At 30.0% G+C, this 17,110-nt stretch overlaps 1 protein-coding gene and 3 non-coding genes across 4 annotated transcripts; 3 read left to right on the top strand and 1 right to left on the bottom strand.

Annotated features, from left to right (window-relative positions):
- The first annotated feature begins 4,307 nt into the window (after window positions 1–4,307).
- On the top strand, window positions 4,308–6,714 carry LOC119677993 (probable cytochrome P450 6w1). Its single transcript, XM_038089601.1, has 3 exons — window positions 4,308–4,808; window positions 5,537–6,316; window positions 6,375–6,714. The coding sequence occupies exons 1-3, from the start codon at window positions 4,341–4,343 to the stop codon at window positions 6,654–6,656; spliced, it is 1,530 nt and encodes a 509-aa protein (XP_037945529.1). The 5' UTR covers window positions 4,308–4,340; the 3' UTR covers window positions 6,657–6,714.
- An 803-nt stretch (window positions 6,715–7,517) lies between these two features.
- Trnae-uuc lies at window positions 7,518–7,589 on the top strand. The gene has a single exon. It is a non-coding gene; the product is annotated as a tRNA-Glu (tRNA).
- An 8,429-nt stretch (window positions 7,590–16,018) lies between these two features.
- Trnas-uga lies at window positions 16,019–16,100 on the top strand. Its single transcript has one exon. It is a non-coding gene; the product is annotated as a tRNA-Ser (tRNA).
- A 723-nt stretch (window positions 16,101–16,823) lies between these two features.
- On the bottom strand, window positions 16,824–16,896 carry Trnar-acg. The gene has a single exon. It is a non-coding gene; the product is annotated as a tRNA-Arg (tRNA).
- Window positions 16,897–17,110: the final 214 nt, after the last annotated feature.

Below are 17,110 nucleotides of genomic sequence, written 5' to 3'. Positions count from 1 at the left end.
AAATCACAACATAGGTGGGTACTACATGTTCACCATGATTATCATCACAGATCCAATATATCGTACATATCTCAAAGAAGTAGAAACATACAGCACTTTGTGTTAACTAGATTGAGAATATTGGTTTATGATGTTATATGAATATTGGCAATGCGTTTTTGTCATGCTCTTCCTCCCTCTCTCTCTCTATCTTTCTCTCACTCTCTCTCCTTTACTCACTCTTTTTCTCACACTCACTCTCTTTTTCTTACTCTCTCTTTTTTTCTCACTCTCTCTCTGTCTTCCTTTAACCAATCTTCTTAGATTTATTAAGAAAACTTAGACGTTTGAAATTGATTAGCCTATTCTGCCATGGGTACCTAAACTTTCTCTTAGGTACAAACAAAATGAACATCTCACTGACTTGGTTTGATTCAGCTCTAAAAAAATTCGAAAGAAATATCTGATATTAAACTTTTATAGATTTAATCCTTTGTGTTTTATTACAACAAATCAAATTTGTATGTATGTTGATCCTTTTTTTTCGAGTCAGCACAACTGGGCACTTTTACTCTTTGATAGCATAATAGATATTTTAGGTCGCAGTGCACTATCTCTTATACAAATCATAAAATTTTTTTGTAAATGATTTTGGTGACTTTTTTTATTGAAGAAGTATATTTCGTTAATTATTAACCATAAACGTATCAAAATATCATATGTGATTAAGTCCATAAGCAGGTCCTAAGCTCATCGCCACTTGGCCTATTGTAATACTGAGTCCTGAGTGATTTTTTATACCTTATAGTTAATATTAGTTAATACATATTTAACCTTATTGTAAATCTTTTGTTTTATTTAAATTTCTACTTAAGTTTAGTTAATCAAAGTATTTTTCTTATTTATTCTACATATTTTATTTATGACAAGCGCTGCGAGCAAATTGAGTTCTTGAGTTGGAAAAGCAAATACCGCTTTTCTCCTTTAAAGTTTCACAAGTGCATATCCTTCATCTTCACAGCTTGCGTGGGTGCTTTATTTCGCTTTGGCGTCTTAGTTTCATTGCATGTCTTAGTTTCCTTGGCTTTGGCAATCAAGATGAAGCCAACAAGTTAAACAGTAAAAGGACGAAAGCATATTAATTTAAAAGTTAAGTTGATGCATTGCTCAATTTATTTATTCCTTTCACACAATGACGAATTGCAAGCAATTTAATTGCAATATTTTTTCCCTAGCTTTTCTTAGATGCAAGTAGTGACCCTTGACGTTAGCAACGAGTCACTAACAAACCAAGCAATTTAATTGAGCTGAAACAATAAGGACGCATTGGGAGCAATTTTGTTGCGTGTTTAATTTAGTGGCAATCGATATTGAGGTTGATTTACAAGGAACATGGCTAAGGATGCCAACTCGCTGACAATTTAAATTTTTCATTGATAGTTGGTATGCATCAACGCATTGCTCAAATTGTCACAGGTGCCATTATGTGCTGTGCACGTATGACCTGTAAAAAGTTACGTGCACATTCTCTATCCTCATATTGGATGTCCTTACGCTTTCAACCTTTACTTTGAACTTGTTGCTTGGCAAGGAGAATTAAATGTGCTTGGAATTTGTTGGGTTGATAGTGTGGACAAAAATGGTTGATGTCAATTGAATTAGTTGCATTCAGTCAACAAATTCAAAAGGTTTAGAGAAGAATTTTAACAAATTGACCCCTTTATAAAATATTGTATACCATATATATATATATATATATATATATATATATATATATGGATTAGTAGACATAGTATTAGATAGATAGTATAGATAGTCGACAATGGATTATAGTATAGTCAGCCTTTTTGAGCAACTTTTTTAATTACGCTATACCTATGCCTACATACCTTACTTCTCGAAATATCAAGGTTGTAAAAGTTTACACAAATACCTAAAAAAGTACTCACGGTATTAGATAGATAGTAGACACTTCAGAGTATTCACTTATAAACGTCATGAAAGCGAATGCCCATTAAGTGAATAAAATTTTGATTCGATTTCCGAATACGCTGATCGACAATGGATTATAGTATAGCCAGTCTTTTTGAGCAAGTTTTTTAATTACGCTATATGCCTACATACCTTACCTTTCGAAATATCAAGGTTGTAAAAGTTTACACATATAAAAAAGTAAGCACGGTATTTATCGCCAATTAATATATAAAAAATAAATTCCATTTTCAAAGCCCTATATTTCTGTAAGCAGAAACAAAACAATAATTTAATCAGTTTTACATTTAGATACTTAAATTTGCTTAGGTCAAGAATGGTCACTTACCACCAGAAGGCAGTATGGTAACTCTGAGAATCACAAGAAAGTGTTACGTTAGACTTTGTGATCGGTTTAACAAAAACCAAGACTGTGTAACTATATGATGGTGGGAACAGGTTGCACTCATAGAGTTATAGAGAAGTAGAGTTATAGGTATTAGGGTAGTCTGTACCTTTTAGTTTAGATCAAGTTTGCATTAAGGGTTCTATTGTAATAAGAGTTATACACCAGAGGTGCCAGTTAGTGCGTGTGAAACTAAACTTCTAGAATTAAGGTTCTAAAAGTATATGCATCTCTGTTAGTGAAAGTAGATAATCGTGAATGCGGTTAATTTTCGGTTTCGCATAAACTAGTGAATTGGAAAAACACTTTCTGTTAAGCATTAGATTGTAATTAGATAAAATCAATTAGATATGAGAATCAATTGCTGATCACATGGAATAAATGATAAGTTACTTATAGAAAAAAATTGAATCTAGCAATTAAGCCGAAAATGTCTCCCAAATGAGTTCAACATGTCTGAACATTAGCAAATAAGTTGAATTAATTTATTTTCGTGTTTATTGACTATATAAATTTCAAATTTTCAGTCATTTATGGAAATAATCTTGAAATAAAAAATTTAAAAACCAATAAAATGCATTTTATTATAAATGAAGATAATTAAGATAATTCTTAAGACAAAAAATTCTTAGCACTATCGACTGCATAAATGAGCTACATTTTAATTAAGCAAAGTTATTCGTCTTCTTCATGATAATATGGAAATACAACAAAAACAAAGAAATTAGACATACTTAATTATAACACATAAAAATGTATAATAAATTAATTAATTTAAATTTATATTAAATTTGATATCTCTTTGTTGATTAAGTATGAAAATAATTTTCATATAATATATACAACAAATAAATAGAATATAACACATCATCAAATCATTAATCATTATATGATTTTGGAGTCAAAAGTCTTAATATTATTTATATTAAATACATCTTATCACTAAACAATAATCAAAAAATGTTAAAATAAAGTAAATATTTGAACATCAAAAGTAGCGTATAGCTGACTTTGAAGAGAAGAAAAGTACTGCTACGATCGATGAGACTCGACCCCAATATGTTATATACAATCAATATACTTTATGCCCTTCTTTTAGTAGTAGATACGTAACTGGGATGGGATGCAAGATGAGTTAAAAAAAACAATTTTTATGATAGAAAATTAAATAATGAATTGTCTGCTAAGGATATGTAAATATAAGAAAAGTAATGAACTATTCAATAATACTGGGTGTACAAAAAAGTTTCCGATACTATTTGTAAAATAAAATTGATTTTATCTTTCGAAAAAGTTTTTAGAGATTTTTCAGTCCAAACTACAAAATTTTTCTTATTATTAAGACAACATACGATATTTTGTCGAAAGAATTTCTAATCTAGATCCATTCTCCCATTTTTTCAAAATCGCTAAATCTTAACTCAATAGTAATTTACTGCATTTTTCAATTGAAATCCATTGAATTTGGTAGAAATTCCCCATTTTATGGTCTCAAATAATTTTTATAAGATACAGAAATTTCAAAAATTAGGTTTGTGTCCTAGATGTCAGATACATGCTATTGATTGGAAATGGACGAAGAATCGAATTTTATTAATAGACGTCAATGAATTTAATAGTACCGACTTAATTCCCAACTAGCTACATGTGGATACTAAAAAGATATTTTACTAATTATGTACAAATTATTTAATGTAATCTGAATATAGTCAATTAAAAGGGATATAGAACTTGTTATAACACTGAATATCGCATAGAGTTATATTGCTATTGAATATTCTCATAAATGTTCAAAACCGTGTGTTATACTAAACTCACCAGCTCAAGTCGTACCGCACTGCATATTCTATCTCAATATATTATCAGCAATGACATTTGGTGTAAATTGAGTTAAATTGCATTGGCAAAGCATCTCAATTAATTTTCGCTTCAGTTGAGTATTATAATTCTTTGCGGACACAACAAAAATATTCTTCCAGATAAGATGTTAACCGAGGCCGTCATATTTCTATTAATATTCTTTATCTCCATTTTATATATAATATGGCAGAAACAAAATTTTAATTATTGGAAACGCCACAATATTCCGTATATTAAACCTATAGCATTTCTTGGAAATCTTAAGGAGTTTCTAATGTTTAAGCAATCATTTTCACAGCAAATGTGGACATTATACAAGACGAAAGGATTTGAAGATGAACCAATGGCAGGGATTTATTCATTACATACACCAACTTTACTGATAAGAGATATAGATCTCATAAAACGTATTTTAATAAAAGATTTTAATAGCTTTTCGAATCGTGTTATTAAAGCCGATGAAGAGCGTGATCCGTTGGGAAAAAATAATTTGTTTTTTGTACGTAATCCGGGTTGGAGAGATCTGCGTCCGAAAATATCACCAGTATTTACAAGCGGAAAGGTTAAACAGATGTATCCATTAATGTTAGAGGTGAGTTTAAAATTATATATGTTATTTAAATTATAATTTATGTGGTTAAAATCGGGTATAAATTAACTGATACATATAATATAAATTAGCAGCACAATTGTGTAATAATAAATGTTAAGTTTAGTCTTTAAACTATAACCCAAGCAGACAGAATATTTCTACAAAATTATATCATCAACTTAAATAATGTGAAGAAAAAATGATAAAAGTCTTAGGACTCCTAACTAGGTGACCAAATGATCAACAAACGAAATCGAACTATAGATATGTTAAAAGAAACCAAGGCAGTAACACGCTTATAGTAAATATAAATTATTAAAAAATAAATAAATATAAATATATATAAAGGTAAAGACAAGGTTGATATATAAATTTAGAAGATTTGTAGAAGAAACCACAACTGGACGTCGCTTAAAGTAAAAATGATGTTGATATAGAAACTGGAAAAAATTGTTAAAAGTTTAGTATATAAATTCTGCAGATTTGATGAAAGACCGGACATTGTTTATAGTGTCTATAAAGATGATGTATATGTATAAACAAAACAGTTCGCGATATGTTTTTCTAACTAAGCTAACACAACTAATATTAAGTAGATTTATATACATTATATACGTAATCACTTGGGCACTTACCCTATTACATTCTCCCAATATATAGCATTTTCAAACTATCCTGTATTATTTTAAGATATACATATTTATTAACAAAATTATTGCTGTCTTCAGATTGGTGATGAACTACAGCAAAAACTGGATACTTTACCTAACGAAGCCATTATCGATGTTAAGGAAATTTGCGTACGTTTCACTACCGACCTTATAGGTACCATAGCATTTGGTATTAATGCTAATAGCCTGAAATATGACAGCGAATTCTATATACATAGCCGTGAAATATTCGAAGTAAGTCCAAGACGTGCCTTTGAAATAGCATCTCTGTTGTTAGCACCCAGCCTTACCATTCTACTGCGCATCAAAGCGTTTTCGAAGAATACAACAAAATTTCTACGTAGCAGCATAAAGCACGTAATCGCAGAACGAGAAAAATCTGGTGCCATTCGTAATGATCTCATCGATACTTTAATTGCAATGAAACAAGAAGCCAATTCACAACCTCACATCGATAATCCTGCAAAAGATTTAGATTATTTAGTAGCGCAAGCTGCAATCTTTCAAACTGCGGGCTCAGAAACATCATCGTTCAGTATGGCGTTTGCACTGTATGAGCTAGCATTACAACCAGAGCTGCAAGATCGCTTGCGTACCGAAATTAAGGAAGCTTTTGAAAGAGGAGATGGTCATATATCATATGAATTGATTCACGAGTTAACATATTTAGCACAAGTAATTGATGAAACATTGCGTAAATATCCTGTGCTTGGATTTTTAGAACGTGAGTGTACTGCCGCTGAATCTGGTTACTCGTTGCAACCTTTCAATGAATTCGCCGTTCCAGCGGGAATGCCAGTTTATATATCAGCATTAGGTGTTCATCGTGATGAAAAGGTTGGTCATACCCCTAATAGATTTTTGTTGTAAGTTTTAATATTAAATTTTTTATTAGTACTGGCCTGATCCCGATAAATTTGATCCAGAACGTTTTTCACCAGCTCAACGGGATAAGATAAATTGGGATGCTTATATGCCTTTTGGGGCTGGACCACATAATTGTCTTGGTATGCGAATAGCTTTGTTGCAAGCTAAATTGGGTTTAATATGCTTACTGAAGAAACATCGAGTTGTTGTATCTGAACGTACTGCTATACCTATTCAATTTGATCCAAAGTCCTTTTTACTGAGCAGTAAAGATGGCATGTTCTTGAAACTGGAAAAAGTTACAGATTAATTTAAGAATTTCTTCAAATGTACACTTTTTTAAATAAAACTAATATATTATCAATTTATTTTAAAATATTTTAAAAGCTAAGAGACGTGTGGATATGCAACGGTTGTGACATTAATATATTGTATTGTATAGAACAGTGGTGGATGTAAGAATTGTCTTAAGTAAAACATGTGAGTCCTTTGGTATAAACTATTATATTAAATTGTAAACATAATTTATATTAAGTTCATATATATAATATTTGTATTAATATGCTTAGTATATAGTTTAATCAAATTCATTTTATGAACAAATATTGACTGAGAAACAAAAAACTAAAATATCTGGCACGCTAAACTACATTGCCCAGATATTAGTCAGATTTAGTACTCAATTCAACAATTAGTAAAAATTCTGGGCGTACTGATTAATTTCCAATAAAACAAATCGGACATCTGAATGCAAAAAAAAGTTTTACATTAACAGTTGTCTGTGGAGATTTATATAACATCCTGGCAATTTTTCAAATAAATGGATTTTTCTCTTGATTAAAACATTTTCCCTATTTTTTGTTACCCAGCGCCACCTATCGGGATCCCACAAAACTTATCACTATAGTTATCAATTCATTAATAATCCATAATGACTTTAATATAATTAGATAGTTACAGAATAGATATATACATACACAATCTGATTTATAAATATATGTATAAATATATGTCTATTAATATAAAAATAACTATTAAATAAATAAAAAAAAATTATTTTTAGGTTAATGTATAAATATTTTAATATATTTTAGTGCTAATTCATTTATTTCTGTATATTTCTAATAATTTTTGTCAGAATCTGACTGATTTTAGGCAACTGACAAATATATCCCATATGGTCTAGTGGCTAGGATATCTGGCTTTCACCCAGAAGGCCCGGGTTCGATTCCCGGTATGGGAAAATTTTTTTTTCATGTATTGTTTTTATTTTACTTTTATATTATATTTATTTTATTTTTTTTATTTGATGTATTTTAAAAGGTATTTTTTTATTATTATTATTTAATTAATAATAAACAAACAATTTTTTTTTATTTTATATTACTTATGGTTTATGTCTAAATTTACGGGTATGTAGTTATATCACAGTAAAAATTGATTGCCTATTGCGTTCATTATTAGACTATTTTATCTCAGGTTTGAGGGAAAATCTGGGTCAAACTCTATGAATATAACTATTGAATCGATTACGTTACCACTATACTTTCGTTTTACGATTTTAGAGAATTTCTGTAATATATATATTTTTTAGTCAAAAGCTTCATATATTTTCAAGGTAAGATTAGGTTTAAATCGCTCGTTTTAACGAGAACCAGTCAAAGATATTTATTGCCTATTGTGATGTCGTTTTAGTTTCCAAACGGAGACGAGTTAAACCAACCATTGTCTCCTATATGGCTCTTTGGCTTATTCTTCTTTAACCATTTAGTTTCTCAGAATTTTTATGAAAAAAGATAGATGCATCATGAATTTGAATTTCCGACTCAAGTTAATAAATTTCTTAAAACTAGATGGTCTTATGAATGGCTAGAATTTTTTACTTTATTCGAGTTTTTGTGAGAAAAAGAGAGTACATCATAGAGTAAAGTATTGACTGGTACCTAGAGAAAGTTACAGTTAAAAGCACCTTTGCGTGGACTTTTATTTGCTATACAGTTGCCACGGAAGTAATTGTGTTCTGGTGTTGATACAACGGATATATTTTTGCGACTACTAATGTCATTCAGAGATGCAACGTAGGATAATATAATTTTGGATATACAGGCTGGTTGAAAAATTTTGAATGCGATACCTATTCCCCAATAAAAAATCAAAATTTATACGCCATTTTTGATCATCCAAAGAGTGCCGTTTGGTGATCTGTAAAGAATTTAATACGGAAAGTTTGGGGATCAGAATCTGATAATACATGTATACATTCTTCTAAAATTATATGAGTGGCAACTGTAAGTACTACTAGTTTCACTCGAAATACACGAGTAAAGTCTGGTCTCTATTAGAAACTTTAACTTATCTTTATTACTGATTAATTTCAAAACCTCCACGCTGCTATGTAGTTAGGTGCCGTCTTTGTATTTGTTATATTGACTGTAAAGGTTAGAAGAACTGTTCTGCAACCCTTTTTTTTATAGAGCTATGAATCCTTTTTTAAATTTATCTGCATATCTCAAAGAAAAATATGTAATAAAATTAAAAACTATAATATAAAAAATATCTTAATTTAAAGTTTAGTTGCTCTATGACGCAGCGTGATACAAATTTATCACATTTTTATCGCGCTCATAAACTTAAGTAATTTATTTCCTTCGCTTAAATAAAAGTTGTCACAGTTAAAATGTACGAGGATATCCTTAATGTAATGTTCTTGAAGTAAACAGCAAACTCAATAAATTCAATAAACGACAAGTTAAATGCTGCTTGGAGAAGGATGCTACTGGTTGCTCCCACGTATAATTTTAAGGAAGATTGAAAAAATTGGGGATTGGCACACAGCATAACAAGTACTTTGGGGTTACGAAAAAAGCACATACTCAGCAGAAAATACCAGAGAATAAATGCGACACGCTTGACGCATTTTAACTAGAAGAAAACGGAAGAAATCCAAAAAAAGGACAACAACGTAAGGACATTATAAACGTTTGTAAGAGAAAATCCTTGCAATCAGCTTTGTAGTTGCATTTCTTCTGGAATGTATTTAATGCTTGCCACTACATTTAATGATAATAAACTGTAGCAGCAGCGATGCATTATTCAGCTAATTCTGCTCTTTAAAATTTATGTCCTGTTTATGATGCGTAGATCCTTTTTCATTTGCACTGCATTAGAAGCGTACGAATATAGCAACTTTAATTCTAAATTACTGTAATGTATTTATTTGTCTACTTCATCTACTTTAATGATGAGCAATAGCGAAGAAAATCAGATTAATATATTTTATGTATATATATACGATAAATATCTATTTATATATATATATACGATTATACAACAATTTGCACATAATTTTTCAAGTGGAAGATACATAATATTTGGTTTATGGCTCCATACGAGTAGGAAGGGTTTAGATAATGAAGAGTAGAGTTGTCCAATGAAAATTTTCTGCTTTTGGAGTTGGATCAAACTACATGTCAATATAAACTTTGACTGTCATACTTAGATTTTATATGATTTTAATAATATATTATGCTATATTTAGACTACCGTACTTAAGTCAACAAATATGCAGCAATAAGTACCATTTTTCACATAATATCCATACAAAATCTATACGAAAATATGCTAAAAAGATTCCATAAATTTAAGTGTAAACAAAATACTACATTCGATTATGTTGCACAATATTCTACTTTATACAATATGACTATATAAACCTATAATTCTGAGCTTTCCAGAACTTATATACATAATTTTAGACAAAAATTGTAAAACGTCTTAAAATATATATCAATTCATCTATAGTTATTTATTGCATCATACGTTAGGTTAGATTAAATGATGTAGAAGAAGAAACGAATTCTACTCAATTAGCTCAATTAGCCGTTTAGATTCCACATTTCTTATAACAGTGAGTAAAAGAATAGTTATGTTAGAACCAGGCGGAAATATCTAGCCAATGTTGATACTGGCAATATCGCTGAGTAAGTTAAAGAATATGGAACTCAATAGATTACGCCTGATTTTAGTTAAGCCTGAGCATAGACATAACAGATGTTCTGGTGTCTTTTCTTTGAACGCCGGGTAATACTACCAAGCAGGCCAAGCTAAGCTCCCTGTAATTCTATAGTGCAGTGCCCCTTTAAAACAGATATTAATCTAAATACTTCTAATTTGCTGCTGTGTAGCACGTCACAGATTCTACAATTGAAGTAAGGGGCCATTTAGCTCTTGAACTCTTGAGGCTGTAGTCGTCAACTTGTAGAGGTCCAAAAAACATTTCTCTGAATTTTTTGATTTATTAAAATTAATTTTTATTACTTCTTTGAAACGATGTTTTTTAAGAAAGTGAGTTAATTTTATGTACGTTTCTGCGCTATTATAGGTTCCTCAGTAATTTATAATTGTGTAATCAAGTGTTGGCAAAACTTCAACCATAATGAAAGTACATTAATATTATAAAAGAAATGCCTTATTCAAGCACTATATATCAATATATATATAAGCAACGTAGAGTCGCGTTTGCAGAGTATTACAATTTTAATAACAATGTTATTAGTTTTGGATAAGATAGTCCATTATTAACCATATGTCAGATTATATTAAATTATGAAATAAAGCAAGTTCTTTTAAAAACCTTGCGTTACTCTGTGCCTTGTTTTAAATTGTTGTAAAATTTAATAATTTTAAATATATCATACCTATATATAATAAAATCATATGTCAATATATAATAATAATCAATAATAATAATCAATAATTTTAATCAATAATCAATATGTAATTAAATCATACTTAATGGACTTTTTTGGGTTAATGAACCATTTCACTATATATATATATATATAAATATATATATATATATATATTTAAAAAAAATAAAATAAAATAAAAAATACATTTCTCTGAATTACTTCTGCACATTTGTTTCATATTAAGCTTTCCGTTTGTATCTAATATCGCAATTTAATTAAGCAGGAAACTAATTTACAAAACACACCTCCAGCAAAATTATGCTTCAGCTATTTCCGGTGATAATACAAGAGACTATCATTGCATACATAATTACTTTGTGTAATTTAAATGTGATTATTCCTTGACATTAATACTAAGCTCCACCTTAGTATTTAGATCCTTAGAAAAACGAAGCCATTAAGTGCGGAATGAGCGGCAGAAGTTGAAAAGTGTGAAAAGCTTGCAAATGTAATGTGTTTAATTTAAAGTGCTAGATAACTGCACTCTACGTATATGTTTAAATGTGTGTGCTGGATTCTAGTACTTACATGAACACATTTTCATAAGTAAATCGTGGCCAATCACAAACAAGAGTCTTTCCGTGCTTTTTGAGTTGCACAAACGCTCCCCTCATACGGAATTACTACACCAGTTACTGCATGGAATTCACACGCAACTGTCATAATTGTATATACGACAAGGTCTGTGGAACTTCGAATTTGAGACAATGTTGGAAAAATTCACCTTTATTGTCCTTGACAACAACGTTTTAGTGTAAGCAGAAACTTTATATTAGGCCAGTTCTAAATAAAATTATTAAGTTTGTCATATATAATAAGAGGTTACGTCCATGAAGGATGATATTCTCATCTCCTCCATCAATTCCACTTTCATCCATTTCCTTACATTAATCGGTTATTCCCAATTTATTATACTGAAGAAGAAGTAAAAAAAATAATTTCATATAGCATTGACAGTGTGGGCAGACGTAAGGGTAGACATATGGTGACTTACAATATCTTTTATGTTTAGATTAATGACTGATAATAAACTTCACAAGCACCTAGGACTAAAGTTTCTTAAACTTTTTGATTCGCGATTAGTGGCAAATGAAGATATTGGATATTGTTTGTTGGCAGTTATTAGCAAGAGTAGATGAGTGAATGAATATTGTGAATAGTTTGATTAGATAGGGTTAGATTGGACTTTCGACCTTGCGCATCAATGCCCACTTCAGTTTTTAAAATGCTCTGTTATGTTATTCATTTGCCAGACCAGAAAGATCACCAAAGTTGAGTGAATGAATAACAGTTCCTTTCCTTACAAAAATGCTAGATTACGTTAAAGATCACAACTAATGTACACATAATAGCTCGTTGTGATTCCATGAATAAATATTACATGTATAAATAGGACAGACTAGAAAGGAAGACCACCAGAAAGGAAACTACAAAAAAGAAAGACCATCAGGAAGGAATGCCACCAAGAAGGAATGACCACCAGCAAGGAATACAACCAGAAAGAAAAACTATCAAGTAGGAAGATCACCAGAAAGGAAGACCATTAGAAATAAAGACCACCAGGACGGAATACCATCAAGAAGAAAGACCACCTGAAAGGAAGACCACCACGAGGAAACAATACTAGGAAGGAACACCACCAGGAATGAATACCACCAAGAAGGGAAGACCACCAAAAACAAAGATCACTAGGAAGGAATTCAACCAGGAAGAAAAACCACCAAGAAGGAAGACCACCAGAAAGGAAGATCATCAGAAATAAAGGCCATCAGGAAGGAACACCATTAGAAAATAAGTTTAAAGGTTGAAGTAGTCAGAGTAAGTACAGTGTTGAAAATGGTGGAGTCTCCTTAAGTGGGTAAAAGGTCACTAATCTGATAAGAACTCCGTTCCTTATTTTGCAGATTCCCAGCTCTATTGTCAGCCTAAGGTAAGACAATATTACCAACATATTGTCTATAAGCTTGTCTATAGAATAAAAATTTGTATCATATTGTATGTGATTCTTAAGCTTTATATTAAGTTCTAAAAAATATACTCGTACCCTTTACTCCGTGGCAGATCAGACACTCTTTTTTACAAAGATATACGAGTAAGAGATATATTGATCTTTGTAAATCAAACAGACTATATAGATGCAGAACAACACTTTTTGAATATTATTTTGTCACTGATTTTGTAGTCTTCTGATAAATCTTCTGATTTAATGTTTATTCTTTTTTATTTTCTTAAAACTATGAACTTACCTCAAGAAACATAGAAAGTTTTAAATACTTGATCTCTAAACATACGTAACCTTACTATTTTGGGATTTGAATAGCAAATATGAGCCCCAATTCAAATTAAATGTTGCGCTAACCTATGCGGGGTAAGGGGAATGTTACATATGTTGCAGTTGTAAGAATTTTATGTATTTTTATGAATGCCACATACGAGTGGCACTTAAGCACAAACTCAATTGCATACAAAACAGTTCACTTACTTAACTGCCACAAATGGAAACAATCCTGCAAAAAACGGAGCAAAACTTTACACAATGCCATTTTCCTCCTAAACGTCTTTTTTTTTTTTTGTTTCACTTGACTGTATTTTCTTTCCTTTTTTGTTGTTTGTTACCATTTTATTGTACTGCATTTTAGAATATGAAATTGTGACGCATTTAAATGTGAATATTTGCTGAGTGTTTTACTATCGTCGCACTGTGGGTGCAACATATGCATCGTAGGTCTGCTATTTACCCATGGATTTCACAGCCACAACTATGTCCTCGGGCCACCACACAGAGAAAAGCCATGCTTCATGCATTTTCATGGTGGGAAAATGCAGTTTTTCATTTTCCCACACAAGTAGAAAGTCATGGAGTTGCCATCTTGAAAACATATTTATGGTATGGCAACATTACAAGCAGCTAGAATGGCTTGTGCAGATGTTGCAAAATGGTGTTTAGGTAACGACGACAAGGTTATGTTGTTGAATTGCAAACCAGAATGGATTAAGCAAATATTTGCTTTAATTGAATTTTACTAAATTTAAATAAAAATAAATTTTAAATCCAGATTTAAATTTATTTAAATTCTTTCAACTTCATTGAGCCAAAAACATTTCTCATTACGCCACAAATGAGCTCTTTAACCGCAATTATATGGTATGTACATTTCTGTTGGCTGATACCCTGTATAATAATGGAAGGGAATTTTAATTACTGAGAGTTTTGGAAGGGAACTGATGCAATTAAAACCCACTTTAGTTAATTGTGAATAGCAAATAATGTGTGACATTAATAGAGGGATTAATGCCCTAAAATGAACTTCAATATTTAAGTTTCTTTAATTTGGAATTAAGGAGAGAGGTTTACCTTTATTTGAATCTGTTGGTATGTTAGTAAAACTCATTTTAAATTAAAACTTTAGTATGGAAGCTAGTTATATTCATTAATTGCAATTGCTTTACAATAAGAGTAAGTTTAAGTAACTTTTTGCTCTATAATAGCTGAAGACAATTATAAAGTGCTGATTCACTCAACCTTTTTCTTAGGCAAGGTATCACATAAATCGATAAATTTAAAAAAAAGCTGTATGAAGAAGGTTAGTTGAACTACTAATAGAAGTGACTCAAACAGAAGCGATTGCAATATGATCCTAAATAAATCAACAAAGTTACTCTATAAACATTTCAAGAAAAGATACCATTTCTGGTCTGTATAAATATTACAAAACAATATTTCTTGAAATATTTATAAATATTTTACAATTTAACCTATAGAAGAGGGATGCAATTATTTCCAAATATACACACAAACGTATTTCTTTTCAACTATTTGTAAATACTGTTTATTATTATTATGCTTGGAGAACTTGCTCAACAACCTAGAGATCTATTGCGTCCATTTGTAGGCTTAGAGTATTTATTCAGGATCAACTTCTTATATAAATGGTAGTATTGAACCTACATTACAGAGTTTTATTACTACGTTCAACTACGTAGTAATGAGGTCTCATTCTTCTAATTCATGAAACCAATAAGTCTCATTAGAGTTTGCTTCCAGTTTTAAAAGGTGATAGATTCACAGCTTACTGGTTTATGTATCAGTGTCGGACAAACTGCTAGTACATTTTTTGGAGTCTGATTATCCTCTCCACGAAATCTTTAAGTTTCATTAAAACACGTTTCCAGTTTTGAAAGGTGATAGCTTAAAAAGTTGGATATGTTAGAATTCCTGAAAATATTTTTAAATTATTTTAACTTAATTGCATACAATCCTTAAACCATTTTAGATTAAAAGTGTTTATTAGCGGTTTTGATTGTGGTATTTTAAGTAAATTAATCCATTTCTTTGTTTATAGTTTTGTTCTTGAATGTGTGAAAAGAAATTATCTCCTCCCAAGCCATTCTTTAGTTCCACGTCTACAAGCAGCCCGGAGTCTACGAAAAAGTTGCCATCATATCTCTTGAGATTTATGAGGGATATACTATACCGTTTTGCCAGGAATATGTATAATCTCGGATCCTCTATAGTGTTGTCAATACTTCCATAGAAGTTAAATAAACTTTTACGTCTCGCATCACTAGTCTGTGAACAGTGATTTTTAGTTACTTTTTATATTTATTTCACAATGATACATCCTTTCTGGAAGTAGCATTACGTATTAAGCAACTGTCTTTATATGGTTTTATTGAGGCTTTCTACCCCAATTTCTAAATGCGTCTCATTTTCTAAGTTTTTTCCAAATTTTATTTAGAAGTGTTTATAAATACTCCTAATATTTATAGGTTAGTATACATATCAGCTTATATTAGATTTCTTTTATATATTTCTTGATATAAAGTGTTTTGAATTCTTTGCATTTAATAATAATAAATAAAAAAAATTATAAATATTCTGCACTATTCGTATGACAAGTTAAGCACAAAGCACAACACAGCTGCGGTGTCCGAGTGGTTAAGGAGATGGACTTGAAATCCATTGGGCTCTGCCCGCACAGGTTCGAATCCTGTCCGCAGCGGGATTTTTTTTTGTATTTTTTAATTTTTATTATATTATTTTTTATTTTATTTTTAGTCATTTTTTATTCTATTGTTTTATTATTATTTTAATTAATTTAAACTAAATTAAGAAATAATAAATTCCGGCGGTTTTTCATCACTTTGAAATAAAAATTGTGCAATATTAACAAATATTTTATATATGTGTATATATTGTACATATATGTGTATATATACATATATGTATATGTTTTGTATTTCATATATATTTATATATTTTAGGGTACTACGATTCTACACAACTGAACCTCAATATTAATATTAAAATGTATTATGTATTAATTACCTATAAAGTCTATGTATATATGCTTTAAAAAACCAATTAAATTAATCGCCGTTTTATACCATTATATAAAATGTAAGTATTATTTATATTATATCTTATAAAAAAATACATTTATATACATTTTAATACATATAGTTAACTATGTATATATTTTATTTATTTTTATTATATGACAATATATAAGTTCCAATTATTTTTTTAAACTTTTTAATATTGTTTAGTTTCTGATTTTAATCCTATGTCTTATTACATAAATAAACTTTTATTTTATAATAAAATAAACATAGATTTAAATATATATATATATATATGTTGTATATTCATAGGGAGTTATTTACATAAATATATATACAAACAAGAAAAGAATTTTTATGCAAGAAATAAAAAAACTTTGCTCCGACCCTGCCAGGAGTCGAACCTGGAATCTTCTGATCCGTAGTCAGACGCGTTATCCATTGCGCCACAGGGCCACTTGCGAGCTTTGTAGCAAATGCATAATATATACTAAGAAAGCGTTTATATTCATTTTAAATATAACTCGTGGAATAGATCTATTATTCCTAGAAATATACATTACTTTATTAAGAATAGATTTATACATTATTAACACAAGTGAAGACATATACAAATATTGTAATATTTATGATTAGACTGTTCTGTTTTTATCTTTAAAGTGAAGTAGAT

Source organism: Teleopsis dalmanni, chromosome 2 (assembly GCF_002237135.1).
Source record: "Teleopsis dalmanni isolate 2A chromosome 2, ASM223713v2, whole genome shotgun sequence".
Taxonomy (NCBI): domain Eukaryota; kingdom Metazoa; phylum Arthropoda; class Insecta; order Diptera; family Diopsidae; genus Teleopsis; species Teleopsis dalmanni.
The sequence above is the reverse complement of the archived record's forward strand: the minus strand, read 5'-3'. Positions and strand labels throughout refer to the sequence as shown.

Bases quoted from the DNA above. Each gene is read 5' to 3' on its own strand.
- LOC119677993 (XM_038089601.1), top strand. From the start codon at position 4,341: ATGTTAACCGAGGCCGTCATATTTCTATTAATATTCTTTATCTCCATT. The intron at 4,809-5,536 runs GTGAGTTTAAAA...TGCTGTCTTCAG, and splicing joins TGTATCCATTAATGTTAGAG to ATTGGTGATGAACTACAGCA. The intron at 6,317-6,374 runs GTTGGTCATACC...ATTTTTTATTAG, and splicing joins GTGTTCATCGTGATGAAAAG to TACTGGCCTGATCCCGATAA.